Source organism: Pseudonaja textilis, chromosome 8 (assembly GCF_049901715.1).
Source record: "Pseudonaja textilis isolate UNSWEBS1 chromosome 8, rPseTex1.2, whole genome shotgun sequence".
Lineage (NCBI taxonomy): Eukaryota > Metazoa > Chordata > Lepidosauria > Squamata > Elapidae > Pseudonaja > Pseudonaja textilis.
Genome location: NC_141997.1, coordinates 50,171,148 through 50,198,514, shown reverse-complemented (window position 1 = coordinate 50,198,514; position 27,367 = coordinate 50,171,148). Strand labels below are relative to the sequence as shown.

Below are 27,367 nucleotides of genomic sequence, written 5' to 3'. Positions count from 1 at the left end.
GAGAAAGAGGAATCTGTCCATGACAAGGTGCGGGGAAAATGGTATGACTGGATTGAGCAAAGACAGATTGGTGGATAGATAAATGGGTTGTAAATAAATAGGGATAAAGCACTAGATAAGTTAATGATTTATATATCCGCAAACTCTATTTGTAAACAATGCACAAAATACTAGTATAAGATGCATGTCACAAACTGTTGATCTTAAAAGATTTATTTTGTTGTTGTTTGTCTTTTTTAAATTATAAAAGATTAATAAAGTTTGAAAAATAAGAAGATCTGAGTTGGTGTTTGGAGACTCTTTGATTTATTGCTTAGTAACTTTATCTGGTGTTCTTGGCAGCCTTGCAAAAACTTGGCCAGGCTCTTCCTTATTGGAGCTGATTAGTTGGAAGCAGCCTTTTACCTGTGAAGAAACAGGATTCGTAAATGAAACATTAAAAGGTTGTGCTGTTACCTTTGTCTCGTGTTGGCTCTCTTGGAACCAGGTTTGGGTCAGAACAGGTAGGGGGGTTGGACTAGATGACCTGCAGGCTCCCTTCCAACCCAGTGGTTCTATGCTTCTGTGCCTTTGCTGGGTTCACACGGCTGGTGGGGGATTCAGAAGGCTTCCCGTGGGTTGGGTTTCTTGGAAAGCCCTTTTCTTTGCAATGCCTTGAACCCGTTTTTTTCTTTGGGCGGGGTGGAGGGGGCAATGCAATGGCAGCTCTGAGCTTGGCTGGACGGGATGGGGTAACCACCACAGTGAGGCAAAGATTGGTCCCATGTCTAGGCTCCAAACTTGCTAAAACTTTCCTAGGTTTACACAACACACAACTCTCTAGCTTGGAAGTTTTGGTTGCCATGACGTAAAAAAAGGATGGCGAGACTCTAGAAAGAGTGCAGCGACGAGGCTAAAAACGTATGAAGAACGGTTGCAGGAATTGGGTATGTCTAGTCTGATTAAAAGAAGGAGTAGGGGGGAACATGATAACAGTGGCCCAATATTTGTGGGGCTGCCCCAAAGAAGAGGGGGTCAACCTATTCTCTAAAACTGAAATGAACTTTTGCAAGTCACCTGTACTGACCACGATAAGCTGACCTTAGAAAGCAAATCATGAGGTCGTTGATTTAATGGCTCAAAGAGAGTGGTAAATAAAATTGTAATTATGCAAAACGCTTTCTTGATTTAAGCTATCCAAATAGTACAGCAGGAGCAGAAGAGGAAAACTTCATTGCGTTTTATTATTTGCAGAATAATGAGTAAGGCTGCCATGTCTGGGTTTCCAAAATCCAGATGATCACAAGATGCCAGCTAATTTTGAAAACTTTTCCTTACATCTCCAGAGTCCAGACCAAGGATGGCTGAAACTCCATTATTATCGCAATTGTTCCATGGAAAGTGTTTTTAAAAACCAGCTAAGGTGGCATGGAGTCGTTGTATAAAAGAAATACAATTCCCATCGATGTTTTCCCAACTTGGCAACTTTCAGATAACTTGGATTTCAACTCCCAGAATTCTCCAGCACTGAATTCTGGGAGTTGAAGACCACTCGTCTTAAAGTTGCATAGTTCTTTTTATAAACAACAACACTAGTTCACATCCATATTTATTACCGTTCCAAAAACAAAAACAAAAATTGAGATGCAGGGATGGAGATTTAAGAGAGGAGGATAAAAACTAAATTGCAAAATGTTGAGTCACAAAAAGAAAGTAAGGTAGGAAATTCCTCTCCACTTTTTAAAACCAACGTGCCTACCGTCCCTGTCCTATTGTTTCTTTTATTTTTCTTTTATTTTTCTTATATGTACCCATTTCATGTATTCATAACTATGTATACACCTATACTTATTATCTTGTAAACAATTGACAATTCAAATAAACAAACAAATAAACAAACAAATAAATAAAATGCTGCTTTTGCATGTTTAAGGGTGCTTTGCAAGATTGCGGCATGGCAGAGGTTAAAACTCCAGCATCTCCCACTAGCCTTGTGGGAGTTGTAGTTCAGAACGAAAGGCCTGCTGGGAAATGTGGTTTCTCCCCCTACTTCCTTGCTTGGCCCTTCTTCGAGCCAGCATTGGCTACCGTTGGATGTCTGCTTTCCTTCAAGGTGAGAGATTTTTTTATTTTTGCAAAAAAATAAAAGTTATAAAAATTAAAGGTGGGGTTTTTTTTTTTTTTTTGGCAAAAATTAAAGGGCCTGTTAAAGGGCCTGGATTTGCATTTTGCTTGCAAGCAGGCTAGGAGAAAAGGCGCATCTGTTTGCTGCAGCTGTTTTGGATTCGAACAGTGGATCTAGCAAGGCAGGAGCAAAAGTCATAGGTTTCTCCCAGGAATACATTTAGGAAGGAACAGCCTGGCTGTGCAACAAACTGTGAAGGGGGAATCTGAAGGTTTCTCTGCTCTGAAAACGCAGCTCTTGCATTTTGCAGCTTTCTTCAGTTGGTTTGGTTTGAGCCTTGCTCACTTAGAAGGGTTGGCAGAAGGAACCTCTCCGAAAGACCTTAGGGTTGAACGCAAGCTATTTTATGCCACTTGCAAATAACCCTGGGAAGGAAAGAGGCCCTGAAAAGAAAAGAAACTCTGCTGTTTTTTGTTGCTGTTGTTGTTTAATTTTTATGTCACAAAATCACCCCATGTAACTTTTACAGGATGCACTGATGATATTCGCTAGTTTGGTAATGAAACGTCTGCAAGAAAACTACCAAGCTCAAGAGAGCACCAAGGACCCTGCATGTAACTTCTGGCTAGAAATGTTTACTTACGATTTCAAAGTTACATAAAAGAGAAGGATTGTATTGATTTGTTATTTTTAGTACAAAACTTATTGTAACTGTGTTTCAGATGTTCCGGTAGTACAGATTTCCCTAGCCTGGTTCCACTGGCTTCAAATTTCATAATAATTATTCTAATTTACTATGGCAAGAATTCACTGAAGGCAGCAGGCTGGGATGGAAGAGACCATGAGTTTTAGTCCTGCCTTAGACATCAAAGTTGACTGTGTGACTTTGGGCCTGTTAATGATTCGTAGCCCTTCCCACCTCGTGGCTCTTGTTTGTCACCTTGGGTTGTTTGTAAAAATAATGAGATGGAATCTGGATGGATGGATGGATAGAGGGAGGGAGGGAGGGGCAGAGAGAGAGATGATAGATAGATAGATAGATAGATAGATAGATAGATAGATAGATTAGAGAGAGACATACATAGATGATAAGTGTTGGGTGGATGGATAGATAGATAGGTGATAGAGAAGATAGATGGATGGATAGAAGATAGATTAGAAAGAGAGACGTACATAGATAATAGACGATGGATGGATAGATGATAGAGAAGATAAATGGGAGGATAGACGATAAAGATAGATGGATAGAAGATAGATTAGAAAGAGACGTACATAGATAATAAATGATGGATAGATAGATGATAGAGAAGAGATGGGAATATAGATAAATAGATGATAGAGGAGATAGATGGATAGAAAATAGATGAGAGAGAGAGAGAGAGACGTACATAGATGGTAGATGATAGATGGATAGAAAAGATGGGAGGATAGATAAATAGATGATAGAGGAGATGGATAGATAGAAGATAGATGAGAGAGAGACATACATAGATGATAGATGATGGATGGATGGATGGACAGATGATAGAGAAAATAGATTGAAGGATAAATAGATGAGAGAGAAGATGGATAGATAGAAGAGAGAGAGAGACGTACATAGATGATGGATAGATGATAGAGAAGATAGATTGGAGGATAAATAGATGAGAAAGAAGATGGATAGATAGATAGAAGATGGATGGATGGATAGATAGAGATAGATAGAAGATAGCTGGCTGGCTGGATATATAGATGATAGATTAGCGACATAGATAGAAGATGGATGGATGAATAAATGATAGACAGACAGACAGATACCATCAAAAGAAATGAATGAAAAATGGCATGGTTTTATTTGTGTATTCCAGAAGGTTCCACCCGAGATGAAACCTCACCAAGCGAGCCCCATGGTTAGATTACTCTTTCGCAAATGCTTCAAGTATCACCGGAGTTCCCCTCTTCCATCTCTTGCTAAAAAATGCCCTCTTTGGACGGAGCTGAACTCCCTTCGCCACAGCTGTAGGAGCAGGACCGTTACATCGGCGAGGACCTTCCATACCAGCCCCAGGGCTTTGGGAAAGCTCTGGGACAGCGTCCCCCTGCAGGCATATTTACAGACTTTGGAGCAAGAATATGAAAGGATCGATTCGCTGCTCAGCACCTGCTCCGTGAACGAATTTAAGGAAAAGGACCTCAGCCTACGACGGGCTAAATTATTCCCCTTGGTGCAGGCGTTTCAACAAATACAAGAGGCCAAAAACCAAATCCAGGAACTGGAGAAAATGTGTACAGGTATGTGATTTGTCAGGATTCCGGCAGTTGCCCTGTGATAACCCGGGAGAGGATACAAAAGCAACAAAGTCACAAAAACAGGTGAAGTCCCTTTAATTCCTTCAACTTGGCTTCAAAGGTCCAAATATCATTGATTGGAGAGAAAAAAACTCCCCCACAAACAGTTGCGAAAAGGAAGAAATGCCATTCAAACTCAAAATTCATATAAATTATAGATAGAAAAAAAACAACACAAACCACACTGAAGAATTAATGAGGCAAGGCAGGATAAGGGCTTGAAGTCCACAGGTGTCGAAATACCCACACTGGGAAGGACGCCAGAACTCAGATAAGAACTGTAAGACTAGAATTATTTCATGCTTTGCTTCCAGCACTGGGCCGTGTGCAATTTGTCCTTTTAAACAGTCCTTACAGCTGCAGCCCAGGAAGGGGATCAGGGCCCCATCCTCCCCCATAGACCACACCATTCACATTGCTCCCTTCTCTGTTCCTCCCTGCGTGCCCTAGGATGGAGAGGGGATGGGCCTGGGTCTTCCTCTGAATGCCCAGCCGGCCTCTGCCCTTCCCCAGCCTCCTCCACAACCTCCGGAGCCACACTTCCACTCCCTGTCGGCTGTTCCTCCTCTCCCTCGGAGTCAGACTCCAACAGAGGCATGACATGCCCTAATCAAATCATGAGCTTCGAACCAAGCTTCAAAAACTTCAAAGGACTTATTAGGAGCAAACATGTCGTCATGACCTGAATGAAGCTGATTCTGAGACAAGTAATTCACTATCACCTATGACCCTGTTTCCTCCCCATCCTTCTGGGTGTGTCATAATTCATATTCTCCAACGAAAGCTGAGCATCATCAATCATGTTCTCCAATTACGGATTCCGGTAGCTTAGTTACAATCTTTGCAAGATAAGAATGGAACGCACTTTTGGTTTTAAACTGCCGCACCGCTCCTTCAATTTTCTCTCACCTCTCCCCATTCATGGCAACTCTTAAACAGGCATAGAAATGTTTTATGAGTTGACATTATACAGGTAATCCTCAATTTAACGACCTCCGTTGAGCCAAAAATTCTGTTGTTAAGAGAGACATTTGTTAAGTGTGTTTTGTAACCATTTTATGACCGTTCTCACTCAAGTGGTTAAGTGAATCACAGTGGAGTGGAGACGTTAGTAACACAGTGGTTCAATGAATCTGGCTTCCCCATGGAATTTCCTTGTCAGGTTGTAACATTGCAACTGTCGTAAATATGAGTCAGGTCTCAAGCGTCTGAATTTTGATCATGGGGATGCTGCAGCAGTCACAAGTGTGAAAAACGGTCCTGAGTCACTTTTTTCGGTGCAGTTGTAACTTTGGTTCCGTTACATCTGAGGGAACCATCGCCAATATCTGAATTTCAGATGTCCGGTATAATTTACTCTTCTCTTTTCAGTTTTTTTTTTTCATTTTGCTGTTTTATTACAGAGCTAACTCAATCAGAAGAGAAACTTCTGCTAGAACTTGCTACAGAGGAGAAGGAAGGTATGAACCAGAGGATTAGAGCACTGTATCTAGAGGTGAGCAAAAGTCAGCTGTTGTGGTCCACAGTCACGTGATCAAAATACAGACGCTCGGCAACTGGCATGTACTTATGACGGTTGCAAAGTCCCCGGCTCACATGATCTCCTTTTTGTGACCTTTAGTTTAGTTTACTTTATTGTCCTTGCACCTCGTACAACGAAATCCAACACCATCTTCCATGCACATCATAGCTGTTAGGGATACACCCTAGCAGAATCTGCATGGCAGTCAGGCAGGCAGGCAAAATATGTGAGATAAACGTTTTTGTAGCTTACACTCAGTAAAACAGATACACAGTGCTAATTAAATAGTTTATTCCGGTAAGAGTTATAGCATAGTCAAAACAGCCCATATATCATTCACTAGTTCAGTCCGTCCAGGGATTATTCAGTTGCAAATTCCAGTGTCGAAAAAGAGAGGTCAGTAAACTTACAAATATCAGTCCAGTAATATATCTCCTTGCAGTAGAGATATGAAGAACTCAAAAACTCCTCTCTTCCTTCAGCAACTCAGCAGTAGGGGAAACATGCAGTTAACAAACCATCAATCCATGCAATCCAGTAATTGTCAGCAATCAATCAGGTTCTCTTGCTCCCTCTTATGGTGGTTTCACACCGCACCCAAAATTACATGCTTTGCAGTTTTAAAGTGACACACACTTAAATTTACAATCATAGTTTATATATATTATTTTACCCAAACTACGTTAGGTAACCTATGTTATTCCTAACAATAGCCATGAAAATCAACACAAACACACATCCTTCACCTTCCACACATTGAACCAGACACCCCCAAGACACCACACCAATCCTGCCCTATACAGCAGAATTCAACAGAGCTGCCATCCTGGGATAGAAGCAGTTTTTCAGCCGATTTGTCCTCGTTTTTATTATTGTCCTGTACTGTCTGCCAGATGATAATAGTTCAAAAAAAAAAGGGTTCCCAGGATGAGATGGATCTTTGAGGATGTTTTGAACTTTCTTATGGTAGCAGGAGCTGTAAAGCTTTTCCAAAGAGGGAAGAGGGCAACCCACGATCTTCTGGGCAATGACATTAACCCTCTGGAGTGTTTTCCTATCTGCCCCTGTGCAATTGGCAAACCATACAGAGGAGCAGTATGTTAAAATACTCTCTATGGTGCAGCGGTAGAAGGTCACCAGCAGTTTCTCATTCAGTTGTTATTTTCTGAGAAGTCTCAGGTAGCATAATCTCTGCTGGGCCCTTTTGACCTGGGCTGCAATGTGGGCACCCCAGGTCAGGTCCTCTTTTAGGGTAACACCCAGAAACTTAAAACTGGCCCCTTGTTCCACTCGGTCTCCCTTGATAAGCAAGGGCTGGAGGTCTGATCTGTTCCTTCTATAGTCCACTATCAGCTCCTTGGTCTTATTGGTGTTGAAGACCAAGTTATTGTCTCCACACCACGAAAGCAACCAGTCCACCTTATCTCGGTAGGCAGACTCATCCACCCCTGTTGTATCATCTGAAAATTTAGTAGTAGTATTACTCGCGTGAGTGGGAATGAAGTCATGCCCATAAAGAGTATAGAGTAAGGGACTCAACACGCAACCCTGTGGTGTACCAGTAACAGTGTACCTTCTGACGAGTAAAGTCAACAGGGAAGCCCAATTCCCCTAATGCCTTAACAACTGCCGCGATTCACTTACTAACCATGGCAAGAAAGGTCGTAAACGGAGCAAAACTCACGGAACAAATGTCTCGTTTAGCAACAGAAAGTGTTGGGTTCCCTCCGTGGTCGTAAGTCTAGGACTTACCTGTAATTACGAAGGGGATTCTTAAGATCTGAAATGGAAGTTAGGAATGCCGTCGAAATTGGAGAGAGGATTATTTGTCAGCTGATGTTTTGTTTGTTGTTTTCTACAGCTTTGTGAGAAGATCACGCCGAGAGACAAATACGACGAAAACAGCGTCCTTTTAGAAGTCACATCTGGCAGGACGACGGGAGGTGAGGCAAAAATATCATGGCTTCAATGTTATTCTAAATTGATTTATTTTGTTGCATTCTTCACTTTTCCTCAGGTTTTTTTTTCTTTGCAATACATTTTTAATTTTTCCTTTCTTCTACAAACGTATCTGTCAGGTTTCCAAGTGGTGAAATCCATTTTTTTTAAAAAAGAGCAAAGTCCATCTTCTAAAACAAATTCTTTTATTTAAGAAAGCATCAAATTGGCAAGGTCTGTTGTAATTTCGGATCTGACGCAATCCACAATTACATCACATAATCCTGGAAATTAGAAACAGCCCCCAAAAGTCACATTCCCCAATAGAAGTAAATCAACGTTGCCTGGTGTCATTAATTTCCACCTCCAAGTCTCAGCAGGGTCAGCTTTCGTTCCCACGGGAAGGAGAACCACTTAGCCTAAACAATCTCTCTATTTCCACTCCTCCCCCCCTTAGGAATGTGGCATGGCCGAAACCCCTCCCCGCATAACCAGCAAAGAGAAAGAGAGAAAAGGAATATATAATAAGGCTAAATAAATGGCTATGCATATGTCGATTTCGGGCTTGACAATATCATTGTGTGAACAATGTGGTTACAGGATAGTTTACATTTTAGAACAAACATGACAATGATTTCATATTGAAACTGTCATCTTGATGACAGTTAGTCGTACAAATTATCTATCCTGATTATTCCAAACTCCCATATGCTATTTTGATATCAATCTCCATATTCTTAACATCACTTCTTTTATTATGGTGACCCGGGACGTGGCACAAAGGCAACCCAGCCAGATAATCAGTAGGAGTCCCTTTATTAGCTCCAATTTTGCCCCCAATGTCCTGGTTACCTTCTGGGCTGGAGAAAAACTCTCCCAGGTAAACAGCCTTTGGCTGCAGAGAATCAAGTCCAAAACATGGTCAACAAAAACTGTAACTATAAGTCCAATCAAGGCAAAATGAGGTAATTAGTCTGGCAGGGCAGGAGCAAGAATTCCAGATGTGAAAGGCATGATAGTAACTCAACATGGTTGGGAAGATACCAGGAATGCAGATAAGCAAAGTCAACACAAGATAAACTTACATTTGCTCCCAGCAGACGTCGCACTCAGCTTGCATCTCTCTTAAACTCTCATTCCCAGGTGTGGCTAATGAAGGGAATCAGGGCCCTTTCCTTCCCCTTAGGCCACAAAACCTACCAGGGGTTTGAAAGAGCAGTGCGGCAGCTTGGAAACCAAAAGTGCATTCCATAAATGTTTTCAAAGATAGTAACTAGGTAACTGAAGTTTCTGCCGCGCAAATATCTCACTGGAGAGCATGATTGATGACTCTGGGCTATGGATGTGTCCCATTGGAGAATATGAATTACGATAAATCCATGGGGTGGGGGAAAACCAGGTTCAAGGGTGACAATGAGTCGGCGACATCCAAGCAGTGCCGGACATGTTAACTCCCAATAAATCCTTTTGAAGTTTTGGAAGTTTGGCTCGAGGCTCATGATTTAATTGGGGTAACTGCCGGAATCCTGACACACGGTCATAAGTCTCTTTTTTCAGTGTCATGGTTACTTCAAACGGTTGTAAGTCGAGGACAGCCTGCCTTGTCCTTTGTCGGGCTTGCAAGCTCTGGATTAAAAATATCGTTCAGACGGATATTTCGGAGGAATTTTTATGTTTCAGGCGACATTTGCCAGCAATTCACGAGAGAAGTCTTCGACATGTACCAGAATTACGCAGAATACAAAGGCTGGACTTTTGAAACGACCAAGTACTGCCGAGCTGAGACAGGTAGGAGAAGCCCCTCACCTGGATATCTCCACGGGGGGGCCTCCCCCCACTTTCCTCCCGCCCCAAATGAAAGAGTTTTGCATTTTTCAGGGGGGCTCCACCATGCAGCGGCTCGGATCTTGGGAAGCCACGTCTACAAACGCTTGAAGTTTGAAGGAGGAACCCACCGGGTCCAACGGATCCCTCAGACTGGATTGTCTTCGAGAATGCAGCGGATCCACACTGGCACCATGACGGTCATCGTCCTCCCTCTGTCTGAGGAGGTAGCCAGTTTCTTCATAGCTTTTAATTCTCTCTCTGTGCCTCTCTGTCTCCCGCTCTCTATCTCTCTTTGTCTCTCTGTTTGTCTGTCTTTCTCTCTCTGTCTTTCTCTCTCTTGGTCTTTCTATGTCTCTCTCTCTCTCTCTCTGTTTCTATCTGTCTTTCTCTCTCTTTGTCTTTCTATGTCTCTCTCTTTCTCTCTATCTCTGTTTCTCTCTGTCTTTCTCTGTCTCTTTCTCTCTGTTCCTTTCTCTCCATCTCCATCTGTTGAATGCCACATGTAAGTTAGCAGCAAATCGATTATTTCCATAGCTGTGACTCTCTCTTGCAAGATATTTCAAACGTTTCCATCTTTTAGAAGGAGAAATTCTGTATATACCTATTGCTGGATCTCCTTTTTCCCTCTCTCCCTTCCTTGATCCTTCCTCCTTATTTTCCTTTCACCCCTACTTTTCTGTATCCATCTTCTTGTCTTATCTCGTCTTGTCCTTCCTCCCCCCTTCCCTTCCCTTCCCTCCCTCTCCTTCCTTCCTTCTTTCCTTCCTTCCTTCCTCCCTCCCTCTTTCCTTCCTTCCCTCCCTCTCTTTCCTTCCTTCTTTCCTTCCTCCCTCCCTCTTTCCTTCCTTCCTTCTTTCCTTCCTTCCCTCCCTCTTTCCTTCCTTCCCTCGCACTCCTTCCTTCCTCCTTCTTTCCTTCCTTCCTCCCTCCCTCTCCTTCCTTCCTCCTTTCCTCCCTTCCCATCCATCTATCCATCCCATAAAATTACACATCAGACTTTTCTTTCTCCAGGTAGAGATAAAAATCAACCCCAGTGATTTACGGATTGATACATTTCGTGCCAAAGGTGCTGGAGGGCAGCACGTTAATAAAACAGACAGTGCGGTCAGAGTTGTACACCTCCCTACAGGTATTTTTTTTATTTATCATTTCCTTATTTGCGTAATGTGTATAAATATCCATCCAATTCAATGTCCTAGCTTCTAATATTCCTAATAGGTGACTTTTTTTTGTCTCTTAGACCTTAAGGTTTGCTATATTCCTTTACTTTTATTGTTCATCGCCTACGTAAAATTTTACCTTTTGCTTTTCACCAAGTTACGTTAAGACCAACGTTTATGCCATGCTTCCTGATACAAAAAATACAATTCGATGGGAGAGAAAAAAAAGGGATTTTTAAGCCCAAAGTAAAAGATATATAAATGGCAGATTTCATTCACCCTGTTTATGTGCATCGTTATTTATGAAAAAGGACTTTGGGGTCAGGGGTGGGATGCAAATATGTTTACTACCGGTTCTGTGGGCGTGGCTAGGTGGAAGTGGCTAGGCGGGCATGGACATGTGACTGGGTGGGCATGGCTTATTTTTGCACACACACACACACACACACACACACACACCTCATGCATGTCCCTTTTTGCCTCCTGGGTGAAGCAGTAAGATAGCAAGGGGGATCCCAGCACAGCTGATCGTCAGAACAGCTGGTCATCAGAGAAAAAAAAATATTGGTTCAGCCGAACCAGTAGCTGTTTTTTTACTACCGGTTCGCTCAAACCGGGGCGAACCAGTAGGATACCACCTGTTGTGGTTAGCCAGCAGCAGGTGCGGACAGCTAAGGAGAGCGAGGCCTCAGATGAGAGGCCAGGACCATTAGGGAGCGGACTGCTGCCTTCAGAGATTGTGGGGGCTGGCAGCAATGAGGAGGAGCTTCCCGAGGAGCCTGTGCCAAGTGTGCGTGCATGCAGGATTGCTCGGAGGAAAGAGCAGCTGCAGCAGCACGGGTGACTCCGGAGTAAGGCTGCAAGATAATGGCCCCTCCTTCAAGAAGATAAAAACCAGCTGTGAAACGAACGTACTTTGCAGAAGGCAAAGACGTTTTGAAACTCAGCCTCATGGACATTCCAGTATCCTGAGTTTGCGTTTGAAGATTCTGATTTTGCAAGAAATATTTCTTATTTCTTGTCTGTTATCTTTTGGCAAGTCTTGCAGAGTTTGGCAAAGCTTGTAATTATCACAGCTAATGATTTTGTAAAAGCATTACAAGGTTTCTGTTCCTTTTGGATTGTGTTTGATTTGTTGGAAAAAGGCAACAAATCTGTGTTCTGTTGGGTCAGAACACCACTATAGTTTGGGGTGTTAATTAAAGAGCAGAGTTAGTCTCACCGATTTGCAAAAATTCCTTGGTGGATGTCTGTGGGATCCTTTCTTTTCTTTGGAAGGGATCACGGTGGAATGCCAGCAGGACCGATCCCAGTTAACAAATAAGGAAACGGCGTTGCAAACCCTGAGAGAGAAGCTCTACCTACAGACGGTCATGAAAGACATAAATGAACAGCAAAGTACGAGGAAACTGCAGGTAAGACCCAACAGGATGCCTCTGAATCACTGTGAGGGATGAAGATGCCATAAACGAGGGTATTTGTAGCTCAGGGTTGAACCATGGAATACTTGAGAGTTTGATTGTTTTCTCGCAGACGTTTCACGACCCAACTAGGTAACATCATCAGTGCTAGAAGGGAGGAGGGTTTGCAGAGAGGAGGAGGAGGATTCTGAGCGTGATTGTTTCCTAGATGATGTTTCATGACCCAACCACATAACATCATCAGTGTTAAAAGGATGTGGGGTTTGCAGAGAGGAGGAGGAGGAGGAAGACTGTGGGTTCCTTGGTGCTTGGTGGTTTTCTTGCAGACGTTTTATGACCTAACTAGGTAACATTATCAGTGCCATAAGGGGATGGAGAGAGGAGGACGGGGAGGGGGAGGAGAGGAAGAGGAGGACAACAACAATTGTAAGCTCCTTAGTGCTTTCTGAGCCTGATGGCTTCCTCGCAAACATTTCATGACCCAACGAGGTATCACGATCAGTGCTGAAAGTGAGTGAGGTTTGCAGAGTGGAAAAGACAAATAAGGGAGAAGGTGATGTCCTTGGTGCTCCTGAGCTTGGTAGGTCTCTTGCAGACGTCTCCCTACCAAACTAGGTAACGTCATCAGTGCACATGCTGAGATGAAGAGACTCATTTGACTCCGTAGAAGTGAGAGAGAAGGACACAGGGCAGCTTTGCTTCGGGAGAGTACATGCTTTGTAACGGCCCTAGTCAGCCTCATGTAGTCCAAACCAGATGCACACCCAAGGATTGTGCTGTGCATTCCTGGTCCTGCCCCGTTCCAACTCACAGTTGTATGTTTTTCTTCCTAGCCATAAGACTTTACACTTCCCAAGCTCATGAAGCCGACTCCTCGTCCCTTTTATTTATGTTCAGAGTTTTGCAGTGTTAATTCAGCGCCACAGAAATAAACACAGATGGCTTATGCTTCATTTAACATCTTTATAAACCTTAATAAGTAGATTTTACAAGCCAGTTGTAGATTTCTCCAACACGGAGCAAACTCAGACAGAAACATGTTGCAAGTAGCTTCAGTAGCACAGAGAACAGAGGGAACCTCCAGTTTCCCTTTAGTTCAGCAAGCAAGCAGAGGAGAGAAGCGGTTTCATTTTCAACAGATAGACTCGGAGCTCAACATAGCTGCAGAGCAGTATAGAACCACGTCTGGACTACTTCTAGTTTCAGTTTCCGGCCTAGGCTACTCATTGGCTGACTTAGTTGTTATGCATATTCATTGGCTGACCAAGCCCTATTCCAGTGCATGAGTAGACTCTGACAATTTAGGTTCAAGTGGACTCCTCTCCAGCAAAGTCCCAGCCAGCAGTCTTTCAAGAGATTTCACAACTACAGACCTTTATCAGGCATGGAGAGTTGCCAGGCCGATATCTTCCAAACGCCACACTGTAGCAGAAATTACTTCGCAAGGAGTCAGGAACAGATCTTCACCCTAATGAATTGAACTAATTGTCTCCTGCAAACCCCACTCCCCTTTCACTCCTTTTACTCCCTATGGGAGGGGCCATTCAATGTCCACCTGTGAGTTTATTCCCGAGTCGACCCTTGTTCCTTAGCTGTTCTCTTCTTCTGACAGCTCTGTGCATGTGCACACTGGGAACAGGCTCCAGCTGTTCTTCTTCCCCACTGATCTCTGACTCCAAAGGCAGCTGATAAGTATTGGATGACCCTGGCCCCATCTCTGCCTCTGACGCAAAGCCCTCGTCAGAGCCTTCTCCAGACTCTAGGACTGGCCCATGTTCCTCCTGAACCTTCTCACAACCTTCTCAACCGTCCGAGTCTGCCACCAGTCCACTGGTGGGCCACGACAAAGACAGGCGAAAAAGTCATTCCTCATTTGGACTCCTTGCAACTGTGCTGAAATGTGAAGGTTTATTACAAGAAACTAAAAACGGCAAAGTCCGTGGTGGAACACGCTCCGCAAAAGATTCGTCTGGTAATTGTGTTGTTAACAACTGTCTCACTGTTTCTTCTTTCGCAGTTAGGGTCAAGATCCCAGTCAGAGAGAATTCGCACGTACAACTTCAACCAAGATCGGGTGACTGACCATAGGATCTCTTATGAAGTCCGTGATATCAAGGTATTAATTCTAAAATAGGTGGGCAGATTTGTTTCGGCAACCAGTACCAGTTGTAGTTTATCCAAGGTACTAAAAGGCTACCTTTGAATTTATTACCCCTTTTTTCGGATTTTGGGGGTGCTTTTAAACATGGCCTTAATTCAAAAGGTAGGCCAGAACAATTGCACTGACAAACATTTGCATGAGCCAACCTTTTGGACCTCAGGGACCCCAAATTCATAATTTTAAATCCTGGGGACCACTAATATGAATGTTGACTGACGGTGGCTTGCTGACATTGGTGGGAGAGAGAGAGAGAGAGAGAGATCTGATCTAACCTCTCTCTCTCCCTCTCTCTCTCTCACACACAGAGGCAGGGCTGGGATTCATATTTCTTAACCAGTTCTGTGGGCATGGCCTAATCTGTGGGTGTGGCATGATGGTCATGTGACTGATGGTCATGGCTTGTATGTAAATATTATAAATATTTATGTAAATATAGAACTTTTTATAAAAGAAAAGAGCAACTTTTACCCCAAATCAGGCAAGGCAGGCAGGCAGATTGAGTTGCTCACAGAATCGGAGATTCATTCAGAGATTTATCTATCTGCCGTCGGCTAGCTCAGTCTGTCACATAAAATTTGCTAGCAAGCAAACTCACAAAATTAACTCACAACACACCATGCATGTAAATATTGCATTTTTTATAAAAAAAAAAAAAAAAGAGAGCAACTTTTACCCCAAATCAGGCAAGGCAGGCAGGCAGATGGAGTTGCTCACAGAAGCGGAGATTCACTCAGAGATCTATCTTTCCGCCATCGGCTACCCAAGTCTGCGCTAAATAACAGAAGCTTCAGTCCTAAGGAAGGTCCAAAGATTAGCTAGAGAGCAAGAAATGCAACCATTTCCTGCTTTCTGGCGAATCTAAATCTCCCAGCACAGCAGAACAGCTGATGGTCAGGAAAAAAAAAAAAAGGAAAAATAGCAACTTAGCCGCCAAGTTTGCTGGGTAAGGAGTGAGTGGGCGGGGAAGGTTCCCGCGAGCCATGTGGGTGGCACAGCCTTGTGTTTCTGCGCAGCCTGGATTAATTGTTTTGTGGGGGGTGCTCTGGGGGTGAGATTTCTCTGCCGGACCACCAGTGGGCCACAGACCACCAGTTGGCGACCGCTATTCTAACTCACCCTTCTGCTCAAACAGAATATCCTTGTGCCATTCCAGACAAATGGTTGTCCAATCTCCTCTTAAAAACATCCAGTGTTGAAGCACCCACAAGTTCTGGTGGCAGGCTGTTCCGTTGATTAATTGTCCTCACTGTTAGGAAGTTTCTCCTTAGTTCCAGGGTTGCTTCCCTCCTGGAATAGTTTCCATCCTTTGCTTCTTGTCCTTCCTTCTGGTGCTTTGGAGAATAACTTGACCTTCCCCCTCTTCTTTGGGGCAGTCCCTCAAATATTGGAACATTGGAACAAGCTTTTTTTTTCTCAAGCTTCTGATGGGTCGGATGTAAACGATGTAGCTGCTTTAAAGAGTCGATTCATTAAGAGTTATTTTGATTCTAAAGTGCAGCAACCGGGAAAGAAAAAAAAAAGACGACCGCTCTGTGAATAACAGAAAAGAATTGTCTTGTGATCTGAGGAGTGGCGTGGTCGCCGTAGAGGTGGAGCTCTAGCCTCGCAATCAGTTCGATCCTAGGTAGAGGCAGATATTTCTCTCTCTGGGCACGATGAGAATATATCTGCTGAACAAAACTCCTCATTGGTGATTGGAAAGGCATCCGGCCAGTAAACACTCTGCTAGCTCCATTCAGTTGGTCAGACTCCACCTCCACAAGGGATTGCAGGGTTGTTAAAGGATGATGATGATCGTCTTGTGATCCGAAGTGTTATGCTAAGAATTGACTTGCAGGAGGCAGACAATGACTGTTTTTTTTGCAGCTGTTGTCTGCCTTCTAGTGGCCAGGTAATGTTATAGCAGCACAAAAAATACAAATGTGAATAATTCTTCCCACCCCATCAGGTCTTGGCTGGGGAAGGGGGAGGACTTGTAACTTCACAGAGGAAGGAAAGTCACTGTAGCATCTCAATTTTTCTAACAAGAAGTTGGAAAAAAAAGATTAATTGTGTAATGAGTAATAGACGTACATCATAAGATCGGAAGGGAATCATTTCATAGCCTTCTTGGCAAGTAGATTTTGGAGTATTGTGCTGGCCAGATCTGCCCAGAGAAAGATAAACAAAGTTTACTTGGATTGTCTCTGACCACAGTAACTCCTCCAAATGTTTGTTTTTGTTCGGTAGGAATTTTTAAACGGCAAAGAACATCTGGATAATCTAATCAGCAGCCTGCTGGAGGCTTCGCAGATGAAACTACTGGCTGAGCAGTTGGAAAACAATTTGAAATCTCTGTCGGCAGGCTCCTGAATGGATGAATGACCTTTTTTTTAAAAAAAAAAAAGCCCTTGTTGGTGAAAAATTAAAGAGAACTATTGAAGAAACACTAGTCCCTTTGTTTAATTTTATATTTGGTTAACACGGTCTCTGAGCATTTTCCAAATAAATAATCTACAATTCCCCCCACCGCTGTATGTAAAATGTGCACATAACTTCACAAAGAAGCCATTTCATTTGTGTTTAGTTCCAACTGGATTATCAGAGAGGACAAACAGATTTACCAGAAAGTGAAATAAGAACAAAATCATCATCACAAAATCTCCAGAACCATAAAGCCTACAAACTTGAAATTTGGCCCATATGTTCCTCTTGGCTTCTAGGGGCTCAGTAAGAAAGGATTTTTTGAAACGACCATCACAGCGTCAGTATTTCCTATATTATTATTATTAGCACGCTCTGATGCTAAGTTCTACTCTCCCTCCCCACCTGAAAAGAAATCTGTTCCAACTACAGTTGAGCTAAGCCACGCCCAGGCTCCTTGCTGTCTCGTCCATGCTCACACAGAAAATACTGTTTCAGTTTCCAAACAGCCCTCAACTCACTCACACACTGACAGGACGTTAGCCAGATGAATACCGATGGATGCTGGTAGGCAGAGGCAGAATTCTCCCCCACCCCTTATTTTCCCCCCAAAAAAAGTTGCCCGATCACATAGTTGTGTAGCAAAGCACGGATACACTGCTAGTAGTTTATGAAGACTGCTGGAGGACGTAACTCACACGGGAACCTAATTCCCTAGAGAACACATATTATTGGAAACTATCCTCCAGTCTGCATTTTGTACAGTACATGCACAAAACAAAGAATGGAAAAACAAGCAGATTCACAATGTCTGTAAAAACAATTCCAGCAAATTTATTGAGCCAATAATTTGTAATAAGTTAATCAAAAAAGTACAGATCACACAAAAAAGTACAGATGTTCACTCCGTGAATATAAGGAAAAGGGATGGATAAAAATGGGAGTCAGTAGAGGAAGAAAAATAAAGATCGGTTTGATTCTGAAACCTGGATGGTCCTAGTTGTTTTAATACAGCTAATCTTAAAACTTAGAACAATTCATTTAGTGACTGTTCAAAGTTGCAACGGCGCTGAAAACAGTGACTTATGACTGGGAGACACTCACTTCACAAGTGTCTCATTTAGCAACCTGAATGCTGGGCTCAGTTGTGGTTGCAAGACTATCTGTGGAGATAGAGTGCAAAGCCTTTTTACCTGGAACTCACTTTGTTGCCTTGGCAGATTTTGCTAAAAATTTAGGTTAAAAAAAATGTCCCCAGGATGCAAGAGGCCAAAAAGCAGTGGAATGAATTGTACACACACACACACACTCCACATTTTAAATTTAAATTGTAGACAACACACTCCTGAGTCTTAAATGTAAATTTCATTTCAGGGTGCTTCTATTAAAACCGACAAAGCCCAACTGTGTTGAATCTGTTGTGTTAAATCTATCAGAAAGCTTACAGCTTCTCCCAAACCCTAATTAATAAGGATTTTATTTTAAATTACTTTGCTGGTTGTTGTTTTTTTTGTTTCATTTTTCTTTTCAAAATCATTTCAGGCCGCCTGCATTCAAATTTTTAAAAAGTTGAGAAATCCAATAGCAGCGGATCGTACAGAAAGATCCGGACAACGGCGTAGAAAACGGATTTTTCTGTTTCTCCAGTTGCAATTTTGGTCATGTTTATTCTTTCCTATTCTTAACCCCAAAGGTGTTTTTTTTTTTTTTTCAGGAGGCAACTGGACTTTCTGGTTTTTCTCTGAAGATGTTTCGCTTCTCATCCAAGAAGCTTCCTCAGCTCATCCAGGTCATGGTTGTCTCAAAAGCACCTTTGGGACCCACCCATGGCCTGGATGACTGAAAATCTCCATAGACATTTCCCATAAAAGAGGACCCCACCTGGGGTGCTCATATTGTAGCCCTGGTCAAAAGGGCCCAGCAGTGATTATACTACCTGAGGCTTCTCAGGAAACAACAACTGAATGAAAAACTGCTGGTGACCTTCTATCAGCTGCACCATAGAGAGCATTTTAACCTACTGCACCTCTGTAGGGTTTGCCAATTGCACAGGGGCAGATAGGAAAGCGCTCCAGAGGGTTAACGTCAATGCCCAGAAGATCATGGGTTGCTCTCTCCCCTCTTTGGAAGAGCTTTAGAGCTCCTGTTGTCAACTCATAAAATATTTATCTGGTCTTTTTAGAGTTGCCAACAGAAAGAAAGGGGTGAGCAGTGCAGGAGCTTGCAAAACCGAAAGTGCATTCCATAAATGTTTTCAAAGATAGTAACTAGGTGACTGAAATTTCTGCCAAGCAAAATTCTAACTGGAGAGCATGATTGATGACTCTGGGCTATGGACGTATCCCGTTGGAGAATATGAATTATGATACCCCCAGGGGGTGGGGGAAAGCCAGTGTTAAGGGTGACAATGAATGATGGACCTCAGAATCGGTTACACCCAGGAATTGCCAGACATGTTAACTCCCAATAAATCCTTTTGAAGTTTTGGAAGTTTGGCTCGAGAATCAGGATTTAATTGGGGGTAACTGCCAGAATCCTGACACCCGTTGCCTTAAGGAAGTCCCAAATATTCTCAAAGATCCATCTCATCCTTGGAACCCTTTTTTTTTTAAACTATTACCATCTGGAAGACAGTACAGGACAATAAAAACAAGGACAAATTGGCTGAAAAACAGCTTCTATCCCAGGGCAGGAACTCTATGGAATTCTACTGTAGAGTGGAATATTCATGCAATATCAAGGGTTTTCCGTTCAATGGGTAGAGTGTGAGGGAGCTGTGTTTGTGTTTTATTTTCATAGTCCTAATATACACTGAAGATGGTGTTTAATTTCATTGTACGAAGTGCAAGGGCAACAAAGGAAACTCGACTATTCTTAACTTTTGAAAAGAGCCCGGCTGAGCTTGGCTCAGCTCTTTGATGGGAGGATTTACCTATGAGTAAGCTGGTTAATTTTCTTGAGCCGCTCCTTGTTGTTCGTCGTCTTATACACGGTGATGAGGAAGGGGAATGCCGACGGCAGCTCCACTTTATCGCTCAACTTCTGATGGCCCCAGTGAAGGCAACGCAGCTTCTCGGACAAATCGTGCCGTCCTGATTTTTCCAAAGCCTCTCGAAGCAATTTTGTCTTGTTTGGCTTGTCCCGCGATCGTTCATACCTGGAGAGGGGTTGGCCAGCAGATCCAGAAAAAAAATGGCAGAAGGAAGCAGGTGCCCCACCGTTCAACTTGTCTCTGTATTTATTTTGATTTGATTTGATTTGATTTCGGAAACTGATACTGCCGCCTATTTGCACACGGCATTTAGTTTTGTTCTTCTCCCCGGGTCTTTGGGCCTTTTGCCGTTTCAAGTTATCCTCGCTTCATTCTAAGAAAGGAGAATATTTGTAGCTCAGGGTTGAAACGAGGGGTCCTTGGCACTTTCTGGGCTTGGTTGTTTCATTGCAGACATTTCATTGCTTAACTACCCCGTTTCTCCCAAAAATACAACCTACCCTGAAAGTAAGTCCTAGCTTGATTTTTACACGTGTGCCCAATATAAGCCCTACCCCCCAAAATAAGCCCTAATTAGGATCCTGCCCATTCCAGAGGGTACGGGTACAAATTAAGCTAGGGTGGAGATGGGGCTGCCCTACTATTTACCTTTGGACAGGTGTAGCCAGGCCTCACACACCCCCGACACCTGCCTTGGTGGCCCATTTCTTCTGCAGCTGGCAAAGCTGGCAAGGCTTTCCTGAAGGCCTCCGGAGCTGAGAACAAAGCCGTGGATCGATCCTGAGCTCTGTCATCGGTTGCAGAGGCCTTCAGGAAAGCCTTGCCGGTCGCAGAAAAAGTTGCTGAAGGCCTCCGACAGCGAAAAGGAGGCCGGGAGCGATGCACATGACTGAGGTGAGTCAGTGGATGACATCTACCGAAAATAAGACCTGGTGCCTTTTTTTGGTGGTCAAAAAATAAAATAAAATAAGACAGAGTCTTACTTTTGGGGAAACACCGTAGGTAATATCATCAGTGCTAGTAAGGCAAACCTCACTGTATGCTAGCACTGATGATGTTACCTAGCTGGGTAATAAAATAAAGAAAATAACCAAGCTCAGAGAGCACCAAGGACCCTACAGTCCTCCTCCTCCTCCTCCTCTTCTGAAAATGATTACATCTCAGGCATAATCCTTTTCTCAGCTTAGAATATTCCCATGGCTTCTTCCTCAAGATAATTAGCAAAACAGAGAGAATTGGATTCATATTGATGGCTTCCAGGTTGGTTGAGCAACGAACATTCTTCCACGTTCAAAATCACTATATCCCTCTACTTACTCCCTTCTGGAGCTAATTTCTTTTAATCAGGACAAGCTTTCCACATCTGGAATATTTGAAAAGGCCGTTCTCTATTTCTAAGGCGAGCTGGTAAAATCAGAGAATTTTTAAAAAATAATAATGTAAAACCGGGCGATACCTTTTCAAGGTTGATTTTCTTACAAAGAAGTAACACAGGACCCGTAAAGCATGAACTCAGAAATGGAGAACTAAGAGAGAAGCCCTCAGTGCTCTCTGAGATTGGCTGTCTTTTTTGCAGACATTTCATTACCCACCTAGGGAACATTACCAGTGCTAGAAGGGCGGGTGGGAGAGGAGGAAGAAGATGACTGTGGGGTCCTTGGGGCTTTCTGAGCTGGCTTATTTTCTTGCAGATGTTTCATGACCCAACTAGGTAGCATCCTCAGTGCTAGTAAGGCAAACCTCAGTCCTCACTAGCACCGATGATGTTACCTAGGTGGATCATGAAATGTCTGCAAGAAAGCAACCAAATTCACCATCCATCCATCTATCCACCCACCCACCCATCTGTTCGTCGACTCACCCTTCCTTCCATCTATCCATCCATTCACCACCCAACCATCCACCTTTCCATCCATGCACCCACCCTTCCATTCACCCTTCCATCCACCCACCCTTCCATCCATCCATCCATCCATCCATCCATTCACCATCCATCCATCCACCTTTCCATCCATGCATCCACCCTTCCATTCATCCTTCCATCCATCCATTCACCATCCATCCACCCATTTCATCCATTATCCACCACCCACCTGTCAACCTTGGATCAGGATATTTCTAGATGAATTTGAAGATAATCAGTATAGCTCTCAAGACCTTATGCCGAAGCCAAAGGCATTGGATTTGTTTTGTATTTTGCCAGGATTCTCTTACCAGTGTTCCAGCATCTTCTGAGCCTGACTCCTCTTCTCTGGGGTGAGGGCATGGATCTGGCTAATTTCAGCCCGAGTGAATCCCAGTTCATAAGCCACCATTGGCCACTCGAAGCTCAGTTGCTTGCCAAGGTCTCTGAGGGACTGGAGATTGATGACAGCATCCTAGTAATTGATACGACATCCGTAGAACATGGTCAGGCACTTGATGGGGGTCAAAAATGAGTCAAAATCAGAACTGCACTTCCTTTATTCTCCAAACCCCAAAGTCTTAGAGCTGGAATGACATAATATATTCCTGTTAAGGGTTTTTCTAAGGTGGGGTTACATCCTGACCAAGTAAAGGATAAAGGCAAAGAGAGAATGAATCTATAAATCAGGTTCTCTTATGTCTCCACTCATTCAAGCCATTATATAACTTTTACAACTTTCTCAAGCCTACTATCATATAGTCTACCAAGCTTAACTTTAACAGACAAGTCCACAAATATGCAATTTTTGACAGATAAGCCTACCATAAAAGCAAAGGTATGAAGAATCAAAACCACTCCCTGCTTTTTTAACATTCAAATCAATGTTTTTCAAACTTGGGGACTTTTCAGACTTGTGGACTTCAACTCCCAGGATTCTTTAGCCACCATACTGGCTGGGGAATTCTGAGAGTAGAAATCCATACATCTTAAAAGTGGCCGAGTTTGAAAAACATGAATTTAAATGAATTGTTTTCTGTTCTCCTTACTTCTTCTTTTTTTTTTAGAAAAAAAGTATCCAGAATTTAAATATATTTTAAAAAAACTGCTGCAAATTGCATCAAAGTATTTGTGCAATCTTAAGCTCATTAACATTGATATTTAAATTTTAATTAGCATTGCTTTTTTTCCCTTCCTTCCTTCCTTTTCCTTCCATCTCGACCATCCTTTCCTTCCCTTCTCTCTTCCTCTCCCTTCCTTTCCTCCCTTCCCTTCCCTCTCTCTTCCTTTCCATTCATCTTTCCTTTCCTTTCCTTTCCTTTCCTTTCCTTTCCTTTCCTTTCCTTTCCTTTCCTTTCCTTTCCTTTCCCTCCTTTAATGGCCCAAGGATTAGAGTGTTAATAATCTTTAATTAACACTGTATAAACACCATGTATACTAAGGGTCTTCAAACTTGGCAAGTTTAAGACTTGTGGACTTCAACTCCCAGAATTCCTGAGCTAACATGACTGGAGGAGGAATTCTGGGAGTTGAAGTCCACAAGTCTTAAACTTGCCAAGGTTGGAGATCCCTGATATACCAACATAAAATGCATTCTATAAGTCTCATAACACTAGAATAATTTAAAAAATGTGGGTTTTTTTTTTTTACTGTTAGTGCCTCTGCTTGAACAGAGGCAGGGGCAGTAAAAGTAAAAAAAAACAAAACCCAAACTTTTAAATATTTTTTGTAGAAAAACTCTTAAGTGTTTCTTAATATTTTCTGAAAGGATTAGCGAAAAACCTAAGGGAAAGACCTGGAAGATTTACACGAATGCAAAATTATTTTGATGGCACCAGACTACCGTTTGCCAGCCACAAATTCAGCTCAAAACTTTGGCGTCCAGAATGCTGGTCTCATACTTAAAATAATTAGACGGGTTTGATTCCAAAGAAGGATTCTGACAAAATAAAATATTTTTTGGCTTACCTCTTGGGCTTTATTTGGCATTCTGGTTTCACGTTCCAGCAGGTGCTTTGATTCAAGAGGAAAACTGGATAGAAATAAAGGGTTTTGCTTTCTATTAAAATTTATTGCCATGTGTTGTTCCCACATCATTATTTCTATCAGTAAAGCAGGAGTCTGGTAGCACTTTTTCAGACAAAAACCCATTTTATTAAAAGCTGTGAAAGTGCTTGCCTTTTAATCAAATTGATTAGGCTCATTAGAAATCTCTGTTTCTTGATAGTTACATAACATACAGTACCTTAGCTTACCTGTCTGCAATGAGAAACACACATTAAAAAAACCAGTAATGTTCTCTTAATTACATTTGGTGTCAAAGTTAAATAAATTGATCCTAATTATTTTGATAACCCTTTCATTGCAAAGAACAATTCTTCAAAGACTAGTTTTACCAATGACAAAACAGTAAAAGGGAAGGAATGGTAGCATATCATTTTATTGCAGTGCTCTCAATTTTAAAACATGCTTAAAGGCAGTCTGTAAAATTCAACATAATGGATCTTCTGGTGGAAGCAAGCAGGGCTGAATCCTGCCTGGCTCCACAGAAGCAATTTCGTTCCTTTAAAAGATAGTTTGGGAATTCTGAGAGCCCAGCTCTGCAAATATTTGTTTTTGTAATTTTTAAAATTTTTTATTTAAAGTACATCTTTCATTTAATGGTGTGTCATCTGGATACAAATATCTTGTGCAATAACAATTAAAATTTACTTCTATGTTCATTACTTTAGTATTCTTTATTCTTATCTTGTTCTTATTAATATACTTAATATCTCTATTACTATAGCACTCCTCTTCCTAATGTGTTTAATTCTATAAATCTATTTTCTATATTTCATTAATCTATTAGCTATTTCTCTCTTTCATATTTTTTTTCTCTAGCCATCGATAAAATAGTTCCCATATCTTATAATATTCAGTGCGTTCCTTCTCTTTAATTGCAAGTCTATTAAATCTATTCATTTCTGCACATTCTAATATTTTCCTAATCACATTTTCATCATTAGGAATCTCTTCGCTTTTCCAATTTTGAGTGAATACAATTTTAGCTGCAGTTAATACATGAATAATCAAATATACTTTCTCTTCACTGTAAGTTTCAGGAAATATTTCTAAAGGCAGTATTGTATTAAACGTGAGCCCCATTGCATCATTAAAATGCATCATTAAAATGGTAAAATAATAAATAAAATAATAAAAAGTACTTTTTTCATACAAGATCATCCAACTTTCTTTCTTACTTACCTGGTTTTTTTTTTAATCCAATAGTTGCTTTTCTTCTTCAGTTTCAAGTATTTTTAGGTCTCTGTGTAAAAGCTTTGAATAGCAATTAGAGAAAACTGATTTATGTCAAGACGGTTATTTGAATATATCCGAGTGTTGCTAGACACCAACTACAACAAAACTAATGTTAATTTTTAACGGCTTTAAGCTATTTGTTACCCATGACTGAATACATCTGAAAACTTTGTTAGTAACTGTTGTATATATAATACTACATTTTGCTCCAGTGAAGGAGAACACACATTTCAAAGGACGTCCAATGCATTCTTGAAAATGATCATTCCATTTTATATACAAACTGTACAAACAAGGTAACTTTTGATCTTATTTGGGTCTATGTTAGTAGAAATATTAAATTAGGGATGATCCCCTACTGTTTTCAAGTCACAATCCCTGAAATGGTTTCAATGTAAAAGCCAAGAATATTGCAGTTTTAAACTTTTTCTGCTTCTGTTATCGATATTCTAAAACCGTGATGGTGAAGCAATGGCATGCGTGCCACAGGTGTCACGCAGTCATTTGTGCGGGCACGCAAGCCCCGGCCAAACTTACCTGCACTGCGCATGCGTGCACCTCCCAGGTGATTTTCAGCCCATTTGAGGCTTTAGCCCTCCCGGAGGATGAGGAAAGCTTCTGCAGCCTCGGGAGGCCAAAAAAATGGGCCTTCCGGAAATACCAGAAGTGCCAAAACGGGCCTGTTTTTTTGGACTCCGAAGGCTGCAGAGGCTTCCCTCGAGCCTCCAGGAGGGCGAAAACAGCCTCAAATAGGCCAAAAATCAGCTGGGAGGTGCACGCGTGTGCAATGCGGGTAAGAGGGCAGGGCAGGGGTTGTTGAGCGTGCATGCGCAGGCGGGGCACATTGCATTGTGAGTGCCGGTACATGCCCATGCATGCTTTCAGCACACCACAACAAAAAGGTTCACCATCACTGTTCTAAAAGGGACACCAACTCTATTTTCAAAAGCCCCTGAAAGCACGGAAGCTAAGAATGGAAAAACCAAAGATTTGCCAGGAATATAATGTTGCTATTAAATGTTTTAATTGCACTAAGAAATCTTGTTGCACGAGAGGTGAAATAAGGCGGCAGAGGGTCACTTCGTTTGACTTTAGCTGGGAACGTGTGGTTGGGCGACTTGATCTCCACCATCCCTTGTTCTGCGCACTTCTGCAAATGACCGCGTAGGTGAAATTCACAAATATGGAATCTGGGAATAATGAGAATCGAACATACCACTAACGCTACAGTTTTAGAATTCATCTGTCGTTGTAGAAGAGCAGGCAATGCCTGGTGGAAGGAGTCAAGGGAGGACTTAGCCTAGAATCGTTACGTGTCCAAAAATGTTCCAAGCTCAACCACTCTTTAATTCTGTTAACTCTTTATCTAGCATCAGTTTAAGCGCTGGCCATTAGTTAGACTAGATATTTGTGTTCTGACCCAGCTGCCCAAACAAGTGGAACCCTCTGAAGTGAGCTCAGATATTCCTTTAATTAGGATGTAGGCAGCCCCGGCAAAAATGTTTCTCTCTCACCGCAGGGCTAACAAGTCTGTCCATTCAGGAGATGAATAGTTGTCTGCCACATCTATTCCTCTCCACCCCCGGCCTTTTATCCCCAGAGCTAGGGTGGGCTTTGCTAGGAGCGGCGGCTCTTCCATCCCAAGGAAGGATCGAGATGGAAGGAAGAAAGGAAAGAGAAAAGAAGGAAGAAAGGAAAGAGAAGGAAGGCTCAAGATCGAGGAGAAAGGGAAGGAAGGAAGAGAGGAAGGAAGGGAAAGAAGAAGAATGGAATGAAAGAAGGAAAGAGAAGTTAAGAGGAAAGAGGAAGGATCAAGATGAAAGGAAAGAAAAAGGGAAGGAAGGAAAAAAAGGAAGGGAAAGATGGAAGAAAAGAGAAAGGGAAGGAAGGAAAAGAAAGGAAAGGTGGAAGGAAGGAAAAGATGGAGAAGGAAGGAAAAGATGGAGGAAAGAAAGAGAAGAGGAAAGAAAAGGAAGGATCATGATGGAAGGAAAGAGAAAGGGAAGGAAGGAAGGAAAAACGGAAGGAAGGAAAAGATGGAGATGGAAGGAAAGGAGGGAAGGAAGGAAAAGATTGAGGGAAGGAAAGAGAAAGAAAAGGAAGGATTACGATGGAATGAAAGAGAAAGGGAAGGAAAAGAAAGGAAGGAAGGAAAGAGGAAAGAAAAGGATCAAGATGGACAGAAAGAAAAAGGGAAGAAAGGAAAGAAAGATGGAAGGAAGGAGAAGATGGAAGGAAGGGAAGAGAAGAGAAGGAAGGATCACGATGGAAGGAAAGAGAAAGGGAAGGAAGGAAAAGAAAGGAAAAG

At 42.3% G+C, this 27,367-nt stretch overlaps 2 protein-coding genes across 3 annotated transcripts; one reads left to right on the top strand and one right to left on the bottom strand.

The window, feature by feature from the left end:
• The first annotated feature begins 1,978 nt into the window (after positions 1-1,978).
• MTRF1 (mitochondrial translation release factor 1) lies at positions 1,979-16,887 on the top strand. Of its 2 annotated transcripts, none has more exons than XM_026705339.2 (10): positions 1,979-2,092; positions 3,952-4,375; positions 5,836-5,927; positions 7,816-7,897; positions 9,573-9,680; positions 9,771-9,943; positions 10,731-10,848; positions 12,158-12,294; positions 14,318-14,416; positions 16,691-16,887. In XM_026705339.2, exons 2-10 carry the CDS (start codon positions 3,967-3,969, stop codon positions 16,811-16,813), a joined length of 1,341 nt encoding a protein of 446 aa, XP_026561124.1. In that variant the 5' UTR covers positions 1,979-2,092; positions 3,952-3,966; the 3' UTR covers positions 16,814-16,887. The 2 variants fall into 2 exon arrangements, with proteins under 2 accessions (XP_026561124.1, XP_087794176.1); XM_087938050.1 differs by lacking the exon at positions 1,979-2,092 and adding an exon at positions 2,632-2,718.
• A 789-nt stretch (positions 16,888-17,676) lies between these two features.
• On the bottom strand, positions 17,677-26,249 carry LOC148125190 (p53-induced death domain-containing protein 1-like). The gene is made up of 4 exons (XM_087938056.1): positions 26,140-26,249; positions 23,728-23,791; positions 22,071-22,234; positions 17,677-20,021 (listed from the first exon to the last, which is right to left on the bottom strand). Exons 2-4 carry the CDS (start codon positions 23,746-23,748, stop codon positions 19,793-19,795), a joined length of 414 nt encoding a protein of 137 aa, XP_087794182.1. The 5' UTR covers positions 23,749-23,791; positions 26,140-26,249; the 3' UTR covers positions 17,677-19,792.
• Between the last annotated feature and the right edge of the window lie 1,118 nt (positions 26,250-27,367).

Bases quoted from the DNA above. Each gene is read 5' to 3' on its own strand.
- LOC148125190 (XM_087938056.1), bottom strand. From the start codon at position 23,748: ATGCCAAATAAAGCCCAAGAG. The intron at 22,235-23,727 runs GTAAGCCAAAAA...ATCAATTACTAG, and splicing joins TGCCAAATAAAGCCCAAGAG to GATGCTGTCATCAATCTCCA. The intron at 20,022-22,070 runs GTAAGAGAATCC...ACCCCTCTCCAG, and splicing joins CAGAAGATGCTGGAACACTG to GTATGAACGATCGCGGGACA.
- MTRF1 (XM_026705339.2), top strand. From the start codon at position 3,967: ATGAAACCTCACCAAGCGAGCCCCATGGTTAGATTACTCTTTCGCAAA. The intron at 9,681-9,770 runs GTAGGAGAAGCC...TGCATTTTTCAG, and splicing joins GTACTGCCGAGCTGAGACAG to GGGGGCTCCACCATGCAGCG. The intron at 14,417-16,690 runs GTATTAATTCTA...TTTGTTCGGTAG, and splicing joins ATGAAGTCCGTGATATCAAG to GAATTTTTAAACGGCAAAGA.